General features: G+C 47.8%; 1 protein-coding gene across 3 annotated transcripts in view; it reads right to left on the bottom strand.

Moving 5' to 3' along the window:
• Positions 1–12379, bottom strand: part of LOC142571285 (golgin-45) — a 125062-nt gene that overhangs the window by 54163 nt on the left and 58520 nt on the right. For all 3 annotated transcript variants that reach the window (XM_075679523.1, XM_075679525.1, XM_075679524.1), the window contains exon 6: positions 10539–10749. In XM_075679523.1, the coding sequence (XP_075535638.1) occupies positions 10539–10749 (211 nt within the window). The remainder of the gene's footprint in view (positions 1–10538; positions 10750–12379) is intronic.

Genomic DNA, 12379 nt, shown 5'->3' with positions numbered 1-12379 from the left:
CTAAGGTGTTCCTGATTCTATTTGCGATTACCTTAGAAAATAGTTTCTAGGCAACTGACAGTAAGCTAATCGGTCTATAATTTTTCAAGTCTTTGGCATCCTCTTTCTTATGGATTAGGATTATGTTAGCGTTCTTCCAAGATTTCGGTACGCTCGAGGTCATGAGGCATTGCGTATACAGGGTGGCCAGTTTTTCTAGAACAGTCTGCCCACCATCCTTCAACAAATCTGCTGTTACCTGATCCTCCCCAGCTGCCTTCCCCCGTTGCCGTTACTTGTGGGATTTCAAATTCCTCTAGACTATTCTCTCTATCATTCGTCATGGGTGCCTCTGGTACTGTATAAGTCTCTATAGAACTCCTCAGCCACTTGAACTATCTCATCCATATTAGTAATGATATTGCCGGCTTTGTCTCTTAACACATATATCTGATTCTTGCCAATTCCTAGTTTCTTCTTCACTGCTTTTAGGCTTCCTCAGTTCCTGAGAGCATGTTCAATTCTATCCATATTATAGTTCCTTATGTCAGCTGTCTTACGCTTGTTGATTAACTTCGAAAGTTCTGCCAGTTCTATTCTAGCTGTAGGGTTAGAGGCTTTCATACATTGGCATTTCTTGATCAGGTTTTTGGTCTCCTGCGATAGCTTACTGGTGTCCTGTCTAACGGAGTTGCCACCGACTTCTATTGCACGCTCCTTAATGATGCCCATAAGATTGTCGTTCATTGTTTCAACACTAAGGTCCTCTTCCTCAGTTAAAGCAAAATACCTGTTCTGTAGCTGGATCCGGAATTCCTCTATTTTCCCTCTTACCGCTAACTCATTGATCGGCTTCTTATGTACCAGTTTCTTCCATTCCCTCCCAAGGTCTAGGCTAATTCGAGTTCTTACCATCCTATGGTCACTGCAGCGCACCTTGCTGAGCCCGTCCACACCTTGTATGATGCCAGGGTTAGCGCAGAGTATGAAGCCTATTTCACTTCTAGTCTCGCCGTTCGGGCTCCTCCACGTCCACTTTTGGCTATCCCACTTGCATATTATTCGCATATTATTCTGTTCCGCAAACTCTACTAATAACTCTCCCCTGCTATTCCTAGTGCCTATGCCATTTCCCCCATTGCCTTGTCTCCAGCCTGCTTCTTGACTACCTTGGCATTGAAGTCGCCCATCAGTACAGTGTATTTTGTTTTTACTTTACCCATCGCCGATTCCACATCTTCGTAGAAGCTTTCGACTTCCTGATCATCATGACTGGATGTAGGGGCGTACACCTGTACTACCTTCAATTTGTACCTCTTATTAAGTTTCACAAGAAGACCTGCCACCCTCTCGTTAATGCTATAGAATTCCTGTATGTTACCAGCTATATTCTTATTAATCAGGAATCCGACTCCTAGTTTCCGTCTTTCCGCTAAGCCCTGGTAGCACAGGACGTGCCCGCTTTTTAGCACTGGATATGCTTCTTTTGGCCTCCTAACTTCACTGAGCCCTATTATATCCCATTTACTGCCCTCTAATTCCTCCAATAGCCCTGCTAGACTCGCCTCACTAGATAACATTCTAGCGTTAAATGTTGCCAGGTTCATATTCTAATGGCGGCCTGTCCGGAGCCAGGGATTCTTAGCACGCTCTGCTGCGTCACAGGTCTGACCACCACCGTGGTCAGTTGCTTCACAGCTGCTGGGGACTGAGGGCCGGGGTTTGATTGTTGTGTTCATATAGGAGGTTGTGGCCAAGTACTGCACCAGGGTGGCCAATCCTGCTCTGGTGAGGGAGTGCGTTACCGGTTCTGGTCACCGGGATCAGGCCACACTCCAGGCCTGTTTATGCAATTTTATCAACACGCGGATTCCATTTTTTTTTTAATCCGGTGGAAAATTGCGCGGCACCGGGATTCGCATCACGGACCTCTTGCACGCGAGACGGGTGTTCTACCTCTATGCCACCGCTGTTCTACCTCTACACGAACTGCACACAATCAGCCAATCTATTTTGCCTACCGGCATATTGGTCAAGTTGCTCACCATTGTAACAACTGTACTGTTTCCTCCCTTCTGCGACTGCCATTTACCCATTATCACCCCGAACAGAGCGAGCATTGTCACCAGCCTCCATTGGCACCGCAACAACCAAACAATGACATTCGTGCTCCTAGGAACAGTCTCTCATCATCATTTTGATGCCACTAGCCCTGTTCACCACCAGCTCATCAACCATCGTCCCTATTGCCGCAGGCTTGTTGCCCACCGTCTTCAATACAGCCCTGACGCCTGTCTCCGGAAAACTAAGCAATGCAGCTCCCCGAAGTGACGCTGCATTGATGACCCAACTGCAAATCACTTTGCTGACCGAACAGAACTTGATGGACATTTTAGTTGATGGTGTCAGTGCCTCAGTGCTCATTGACACTGGCGCGCATGTATCTGTTATGCGTGGCCAATTGTGCCAACGCCTGAACAAAGTTCTCACACCTGCTGCATGACGCCCCTTCCGCGTCGCAAAAGGAGGAAATCCCACCGTGCTTGGTATGTGCACCGCTCGCATTGGCATTGCGGGGCACGACTGTTTTGTTTGCATTTTGGAACAAAGCCCTTATGATGTTACACCACATTTACTCATATAACGATCACGCTTTTTTTTCTTTCTTTAAGTTGACGCAAACTGAAGGGTGTGATTATTATGCAAGGTAAATTTTTTTTTAATTCTGCATTTCCTGCGGGATGACAACAGGTCAACAAACAGGTGGCTGCCTCTGTAACAGTGCGGGACATCAAAACAAGAATGGCAGCCGGCGGAGCAAGTCGAACGTGCTGAACGCTATTTCTTTTTCTTCTCCTGAATACATTATGTGCATTGAAACAGTTTCTTCAGGATCAGTAATGAATAACGTCGTCAATATCGGCAAGTGTGCGGAAATAACGTAGCCATGTCCACTTTGAGGGGACAGAAACAGTGATGGGAGCGCTCAGCTGCCAGTGACAGAAACACATGGCGGGCATGCTGCGAAAACTGCGGCGTTTGTCCTCACTACAATCCTAATACAGCACGTTTCCGCTAAGGGAGGGCAAATATCTTAGCTGTGTTACAAGCATCAGCATATGAATAGAGTACACTTCTAATGTATCAATGTAAGTATGGACACTATCACTGCCGCTCGCGATTTGTAGTGTGCCCACGAGTGCCGACGAGAGGAATCAAAAGGCACTTTTTTGTTGTTGTTGACCACAACCATTATAAAGCCTACATATAATAAAACCAAGGCAAGTTTGGTTGTCGATTTTTTTTATAGGAAATGCAGAAAGTGATGAAAGGAATGAAACAGGGCATCTGCTTAAGAATCTGTTTTGTGCGTGCAGACTACTTGGTACGTCTTGAAGGGTCATTAGCATAGCATTCGACAGATGGTAAGCATAACCATCATCAGCTAGACTTGGCACACAACATATCGCTGTGCCAAGTTCAGGGTGTGATCATTACACGGGGAAAAAAAATCAAATTCTGACAACAAAATTCAAGAGTGTGATCGTTATGCAAGTGAATACGGTACTTGGCTTAGAGTTTTTTATTGTCCCATAGAGCCCTCTTTGATTGCACGTCTAGTGCCATTCAGCTTGAACTGCCCTACAGCTGCTATAGTCCACCAGTCACACAACCACGGTTATGCTCTCTCGAAGAGATTTGCTTGTCACTTCAAGCCACTACGTACGTCACTCTACTGTCGTTTCCATCTGTTCCTGACGGCGTCCATGTACTATGTTTCACCACTGTCATACTGCTTGAAAGAAATTTGGGTGTTCCCCATATCGTGCTCACTGTTACAGGTAATCAGACTTTGCTCCCTCTCCGTAATTTTAACTGCTCGACTGAGATTCTTCCCAGAGGCATGTCTTTGGGCAACATCTCGCCTGTTAAAGACTGTGAGATATCGGCTCTTGACGCCAAAATTCCATCGCCCTCTACAAGAACCTCCGATTCACCCACTCTCACAGTCGAACTTAGCAAGATAATTGTACTTGATCTTCTTCCGGCACAAGCTGCTGACCTCTGCCGTCTCTTGGAAACTTACCACAACATTTTTGACCTGGACAACCACCTTTTAGCCCAGACATCGGTGCTCACCCATTGTATTTATACCAAAGATGACAATCCAATACGCTACCGGCCGTATCGTGTTTCCCATGCTGAGACAAGTGATACAACGAGAAGTCAATAATATTGTTTTGTGATGGAGGTCCTGGGTACTTCGACCAAGACAACGGAGCTGCTGCAGCAAGTGCCACGCCGGAGCCGACGCCTCACTTGATTGCCTTCGACACCACTTGAAATACCAATGTCCCACGGCAGTGACCAAAAGCCTTCTCTGGCTGCTCCAGTGCGAACAACTGGTGCCTGGATGCATCAGAGGGAGCCCTGCCCTTTCTCAGAAAAATTCGGCGAGGATGTGGAGGAATGGCTCACCCATTACAAGCGTGTGAGCAAGTACAATGGCTGGAACTCCATGGCTCATCTCGACAATGTCGTTTTGTTCCTCACAGACACTGCGCTAGTGTGGTTCGAGAACCATGAAGATACCTTCACAACGTGGGACAGCTTAGTTACTGACCTCACAGAGTGCTTTGGCGATTCCACCACGAAAAGGAAGTGGGTGGAGCAGACATTGCTTCAGCGCACTCAAGTCCCAGGGGAGACCTGTACTACTACATAGAGGCGATCCTGAAGCTTTGCAAAATGGTCAATCCTCGCATGTCCGAAGAGGACAAAGTTGGACACCTTCTCAAAGGCATAGCTGAGGATGTTTACAATTATTTAATTGGAAAGGAGAGTCTCGCCTCGGTTGCCGACCTCATCAAGCATTGCCGCACATTTGAGGCCTTGAAGCTGGGCCGTATCACGCCAAAGTTCGGCAGGTTAGCAAATGTCACAACGGTGGCAAGCGTTGACGATAACGACAACTATAGTTTTCAATTTGACCTTGTGGCAACTATAAGGCAAATTGTCCGCGAAGAACTTCAACGACACACCAAAGGGGCGGATGTCAAACAGCTTGGTTGCGCTTCCAATCAACCTCAAGAACATGCATCTGCTGTGTCCGCATTGTCTGCCATGCCAGGCGCTGCAGGCTATCGAGTCGATCAGCTGCGACAGCACCGACGTTCCTTTGCTGACGACATGACACACGATCAACGCACTCACCGAGCTACCACCACGAATCGGAATTCAGAAGATTGCGTTTATTATTTGCAGCATCCCAGGGTTGACCCTGAGGCTTACAACGTCGGTTGCGCATCGCCTGTGTGTCACAGCTGTGGCATCTCAGGACACATTGCTCGTTTTTGTCGCCGGCGCCAATAGACAACATATGGCCCACCACCATCTTGGCCTAATTTTGAACGTGACAGTTATGACGACCGTTTGCCGACAGACCCTGATACTGCAAACACCACAGGTGCGCCACCTTGGAATACCTGCCGTCAATATAGTACAAGGAGTGGCTCGCCAGCTTCAGACCGTAGCCTGACGCCACCAATCAGTCGCCAACGCTGTTCGCCGTCACCATGGCGACGTGCTACGTCACCACCGCCATCGGGAAAGTAGCCGGCGCGGCCAATGGAGGTAAGGTCGCCGGACAGTCTGTGTCTCTGAGAAATACTCCTCTGCCTATATGATGGTGAAGAACAAAGTCATGTGTTAATTGATAGCATACTTGCGACAGCGTTAGTGGATACTGGTGCTACCGTTTCTGTCATGAGTGTGACTTTCAAAGAGAGGCTGGGTCGGAAAGTTATACTCCTGTGGAATGATGGTGTGAGATTTTGTGGTGTCAGTGGAGAGTGCCTAGTTCCCCTTGGTATTTGTGTTGCAAGTGCTTTATTCGGAGGAGAAGATCTTAAAACAGAATTTCTCATACTACTGCGGTGCACTCATGATGTGATTCTCGGGATTTACTTTCTTCAGGATTGTGACGCATCCGTTAACTGTGGCACAGGCAAAATTACTTTGAATAGCATGCTTCTCGCCACCCTTGCCGACACATCCTTACCAGAGAACTATTGCGTTGTTTCGAATGATTTGCTGCTACCGCCTTGGTCGCTGTCACACATCCCTGTCAATTTCGCTGCTGCCGACCTTTCATCGTTTGACACGCAAGTCCAGCCACTTACGTCGAGACTGCGCCAGCTAACGTCTTCCTCCTCTTCTCCTCGCCTGGCTCATGCCATAGCAATATGTTGACTAAGGGCGTTATAGAGCCATCTCGCAGACCGTGGGTGTCCCCTGTTGTCCTTGTCGAGGATAAGGACGGCAGTTGGCACTTTTGTGCGGATTATAGAAACCTTAACAAAATCACACGCAAGGATTTCTAGCCCTTGTCGCATATTGATGACGCCTTGGACTGCTTGCAAGGAGCCGAGTACTTTTCATCAATAGACCTCCGATCAGGCTATTGGCAAATCTTGGTAGATGACATGGACCGTGAGAAAATTGCCTTCGTAACACCTGACGGCCTCTACCAATTCAAGGTTATACAACTCAGCCTTTGTAATGCCTCGGCAACCTTCGAAAGAATGATGGACTCCTTACTTCACCGCTGTAAATGGTCCACATGTCTGTGTTATCTAGATGATCTCATAGGCTTTTCACCAACTTTTACGACTCATCTAACGCATCTATCGGCTATTGCTGTTTTCCGATGCGCCAGCCTGCAATCAAACTCATCCAAGTGCCACTTTGGATGTCGTCAAATAACCAGTCTTGGCCATCTTGTCAGTGCCGCTGGCGTTCAATCCAACCCAGACAAGGTTCGCGCTGTCCAGAACTTTCCTGTTCCGTCTTCCGCCGCAGACGTAAGAAGCTTTGTTGGGCTATGCTCATACTTTCATCATTTGATCAAGAATTTCGCCGAAACCACTCGCCCACTCACTGACTTATTTAAAAAGGATGTTGCTTTCACATGGGGCCTTGCACAAGCCAAAGCCTTCTCTGCCCTCATACGCTTGCTCACGGCTCCTCCATTGCTGGCTCATTATGATCCATCCGCCTCCATTGAACTTCACACGGACACAGGTGGCCATGGAATTGGGGCTGTACTTGTTCAATGGCAGCGTAATGCAGAGCACATAATTGCACACGCCCGTCACCTCCTGTCGCCCACTTAGAGGAATTTTTCAATTACCGAATGGGAGTGTCTGGCGTTAGTTTGGGCAGTTGCCAATTTCTGCCCCTACTTTTACGGCCGCACATTTTCTGTGGTTACCAATCAACCCACCTTGAGCTGACTCTTCTCACTTAAAGATCCCACTGGACTATTCATCATCATCATCATCATCATCATCATTATCATCATTTATTAGTCCCTTAAGGGCCCCATGTGGGGTATTACATAAAGGGGGGAAGGGGCAAAACAATAATACAAACACAGAAGGAAAGGTCACGTACAAAGCAACAAAAAGCAACAACTGAAAAAACACTAAAAAACAAAACAGGTTTTTGCATAATTAGTTGCAAATATGGGTCGTTAGTAACTCTAGAAATTTCAAAGGGTTTCACTGTACAACAATGGATTCTGGGAGCGAGTTCTATTGTTCTACTGCAACGGGAAGGAAGGATTTGTTGAAAGCGTTTGTAGAACCATGAAGGCGTTGGATACTTTAAGAACTGAATAGACGATGTGATGAGCGCACAGGTGGAAATAAAAGCGAGGAACGAAGGTCAGGAAAGTTATAGTACAATTTATGGAGAAGGCAGAGTTGCGAAATTATACGTCTTGATGCTAAAAGGGGTAGCCCAATAGATAATTTCAAGTTAGTAACGCTGATAGTGTTGTCACAATTCGATAAGATAAAATGGGAGGCACGATTCTGAGTAGCTTCTAAGGTGCCAATCATGTACTTTTGATGCGGATTCCAAATTGTAGACGCATATTCTAATTCGGTACGGATGAAAATTTCATATGCTAGTTTACGAATCAACGGAGGAAACAAGGATAGGGATCTTTTAATATAGTTAAGGGATCTTGAGGCATCGGCTATTATTTATAGACCGTGGTTCGACCAATTTAGTTTGTTAGTGATAATAACGCCAAGGTAGTGGTAACTGTCGACCTCACATAAATTCACAGAGCCTAAAGAGTATGGAAATTTGGATATAGAGCGTTTACGTGATACATGCATTAACTTGCATTCGGAGACATTTAATTTCATCATCCAGCGTGAGCACCCCTTGTATATAGAATTTAGGTCATTTTGCAGAATTGATTGGTCAGTGTTAGCAGTGACACGATGGTAAATAACACAGTTATCGGCAAATAGACGTATTGTAGATGATATGTCTTTTGGGAGGTCGTTAATGTATATTAGAAAAAGGAGTGGGCCGAGGACGGATCCCTGTGGTACATCCGATATTACTTTGGTAGTATCTGAACAGCAACCGCCAACACAGGTGAACTGGAGGCGATCTGTCAGGAAGCAGACGATCCATGACAGGATTAGTGGGTCGAAGTGAAGGCATGAAAGTTTGGACACTAGTCGATGATGGGGGACGCGATTGAAAGCCTTTGAAAAATGGGTAAATGGCCACTACGGCTCCAAGAGTATTGATCTGATGTTTAATATAAGACAGGCCATTTGCACAAGGTCACTGACTGCCTTACTTGTCATCCTGAATATGATGCCATTGACACCGACTTTTGCATCCTGGCCATTTCTGATCTGCACAACATCCGCATTGAATAATGACGTGATGACTGCTTACGTGTTCTCATCAATCGGCTCAACTCTGAAAATTCGGAGCCCGCACTGTGCATACTCATGCTTCGCGACGACGTTCCCTACCGTGGCAGCTTACGCCCTGAAGAACAAGAATTTTTACTCATTGTACCACGCCATCTCCGGATATCAGTTCTTGAGCAGTTGCATGACTACCCTACTGCAGGCCACCTCGGCATTTTGTGTACTTACACCCGCGTTCGGCGACGCTTCTACTGGCCAGGCTTGTACTGCTCTGTGAACCGCAATGTTGTAGCATGTGTGCTCTGTCAGCGCTGCAAAAAAACCTGCTGTGCTGCCCGCTGGACGCCTTCACCCCTTCGATGTGCCCTCAGAACCATTCTTTCATGTCGGTCTTGATCTTCTTGGTCGTTTTCCTATGTCGAAATCTAGAAATGAGTGGGGCGTAGTTGCGACTGATTACGAGGCCCAGTATGCGATCACATGAGCTCTGCGCACAAGGTGTGCAACTAACGTGGCAGATGTCCTTTTACATGACATTATCCTCCATCCTGGTGCAGCCCGGCAGCTCCTCACTGATCGCAGCACACCTTCTTGTCCTAAGTAGTTGAAGACCTACTTTGCTCCTGTTCTGCCAAGCACAAGCTTTCCACTGCCTACCACCCACAGACAAACAGACTGACAGAGCAGTTTCATCGCACGTTGATATAAATGCTGTCTATGTATGTTTCCGACGAACACAGTAACTGGGACAGCACGTTAGCCTTCGTGACCTTAGCCTATAATTCGTACCACCGCAAGACCACTGGCTTTTCACCTTTCTACCTTCTGTACCGCCGCCACCCTTCTTTGTCCCTTTGACACACTGCTTCCTTCTTCGACGAATACTCCCACTGAGTACGCGCAAGACGTCTTCGCCTGGGTTTGTACGGCACACCAGATTGCCAGCTCCTGCCTCACTGATACTCAGGCCACGTAGAAGATCCGGTACGAGAGCCAACACAGGGACGTTCGATTTCCTCCTGGATCCATTGTCCTCCTATGGACGCCATGTTGCCCTGTCAGCTTGACTGAAAAGCTGCTGCCACGCTACACAGGGCCCTACATGATGTTGCATCAGCTTGGTGGTGTCAACTATGAGATTGCTCCGCTGGACTCGCGTGTACCCAAGGACGTTGTGCATGTGACCTGGCTGAAGCCTTACTTTGCCACGAGTTATAGTCAGTGCCAAGACACCGCCTTTCCAGGCTGGGGTAATGTTACGGCACAACGAGAAGTGGCGCCAGTCAGAAGACGATTTGACGTGTAGACATGGAATCGGTCTCGACAGCCATCTTGTTTATGCATCGTTGTCTCTCTTGTAAATATTGTAAATACATCTTTTATGTGATTTCTGCAACGTCACAGTATAAAAGGACCCCAAGAATAGAACATGAATGAGTCGATATACAAGTATTTATCAGCAGTGGTACTTTAGGACTAAGGACCTTTTGTGTGGTAATTTACTCAGTTGTAATTATGCATTGCTATTGCTATTAGGCATGTAGTCATTAGGCAGTGTTATTTTATGCATCTATGTAACTTACACAGTACATGTACAACATAGTAGACGTGAACCTCAAAGTATTTGTGCATAATGGACACATGCTCTAGGTAGAATGCAGCAGAAGATGAGACAAGCAGTGGACACAAAGTTTATGACAACACCGACACTTAGGCAACGAGCTTCCACCTAAGAGCGGTAGAATGAGCAAGATTAATATCCATTGCAATGTACACGCTAAGCAAATGCAGATGACAAGGAGGGCTGCTTGCCTCGTAGGCACGATCGGTGCGGCGGGCAAAGGTTTCAGCTGGCGTGGCACACACCACAGGTGATGGGCCTAGCCGCAGGTTGGCACTGCCACCATGTGGTACCGCCTGGTGACACAGGCTGCGTGCCATCCGCTGTGCCTGCGCGCTCAGCTGCAGCACATCACAGGGTGCTGGCTCTTTGGGTGCCTCTCCTTGCAGCTTGGCCAACAGCCTGCAAACACAACATGAGGTATTGGCCACTGCAATAAGTACTCCCACTCACTTATAAGAAAAAATTCGGAGCCCTTCCACCCTGTGAAGATGGAAGTCCAGCAAAGCAGCACTATGGTTGGTTTTGCTATGTTGGGGTTTTCCTGTGTTGCTACGGAAGGGAGAGGAGTTGCACTGCCGCAATGCACCCACGGCCAAGTCTCAGCGATCCAAAGACAGTCACGCATGACACACGTGGCACCCCCCCCCCAAACGGGTTCTCGATAAACTCTCTCCAGAACCTCGACGTCGCACCTGGGAAACGTTCTAATAGTGGGACCTCACAGACTGATGTGCGTTTTTGCAATGCACAATATGCAGTCTTGGTATGCGTCGCGCTTGCGTTTCGCCTCCCTGGCTCGATTATTGTCAGTGGTATTCGTTGGACGGCACCACCCGCACCGACGCTTTTGCTCACGACGGCACTCGACGCGTGCGAGTTGCTCTTCTTCGGGAAGAGCTTCGCCGGCACTTGATGTTGAAGCGGGCATAGCGGCACAGGTAATCTCTGCACAGCTGCCAGTCTCCAGGCGGCGCCTTGGGCGCCATATGCAGTGGAGATGCATAAGGGCTTGAGGAAAGCTGTATGATCCTGAGTTCGAGCTTCTGTTCAAATTCGCTACGTGCAATCTTGCAGCGATCAGGTGGTAAACAACGAGCTCGAGCGTGGACAGGCAGGCCGGTTGTAATGATATGGTGAGTGACGTCATGTTTGACCGGCAAAAAGAAGTTGAAGAAAGAGGTTGAAGAAAGGATGGGAATCGCTCAAGGAGTCTTATGTAGACTGGACTTTGGCAATGGGCTGTTGACCACCAGAAGTGGTACTCGCGAGGCTATACCAAGCACAGAAAGGTGCATTGTAGCATCAATGAGATGTTTGCTGTGCATCTCAACTAAGAGATGTAGTGGTGCAGGAAATCCTGTGGGCAGCAACAGCAATAAGAAAAATCCATCAGAATGTCCTGCGGAAGCCAATGTTGAAGGACAGTGCTTGTTCCCCATAGGTGGCAATGGAGGTCTTACTGGCAGATTATGGGCTTGATTGGACTTGCCAGCGCTTGCAAATCACAACTGAGGATGGGATTACACTGACTTCCGCAGCAGTATCCACAAGAAAATGCAGGCCTGTGGTTTTGTCAGTCACAAAGATTAAGTGGCTGACTTTGGCACGAGCACCACTCGCCGCCTCCAGTGTTGCTGAAAGAGTTTCCCTAAAAACTACAAGGTGCTGTGCACGTTCACGCTGTGTTACTGAAGGCACGATGGTACCAGCATTCACTTTGCCCTGATGAGGATGGCAAGCTACATGAGAAAAAGTGGCCACGCGATGAAGAGTGCTGGCATCGAGGAGATAGAGTGGCGATCTGGGCTGACAGTTTGCAGATCTCCTCGCGGAATTCAGCATGCAGGCTTTGCAGGAAGGGCGAGGGTGGCACAGTGGATGCAGTTGAACATTCCACGAATGAAACCGTGGGACTTGATGCATCCATGACAGAGTCTGCAAGTTGGGCTAGCTGGGACGCAGGCAAACTGCTAGCGGTCGCCAGAACCATGTGGATTGGGGGTAGGCTAACGTTGTAGGAATAATTCTC

The sequence above is a fragment of the Dermacentor variabilis genome, chromosome 2, assembly GCF_050947875.1.
Source record: "Dermacentor variabilis isolate Ectoservices chromosome 2, ASM5094787v1, whole genome shotgun sequence".
NCBI lineage: Eukaryota > Metazoa > Arthropoda > Arachnida > Ixodida > Ixodidae > Dermacentor > Dermacentor variabilis.
Note: the sequence above shows the minus strand (reverse complement) of the source record. Positions and strands in the feature narration are given on the sequence as shown.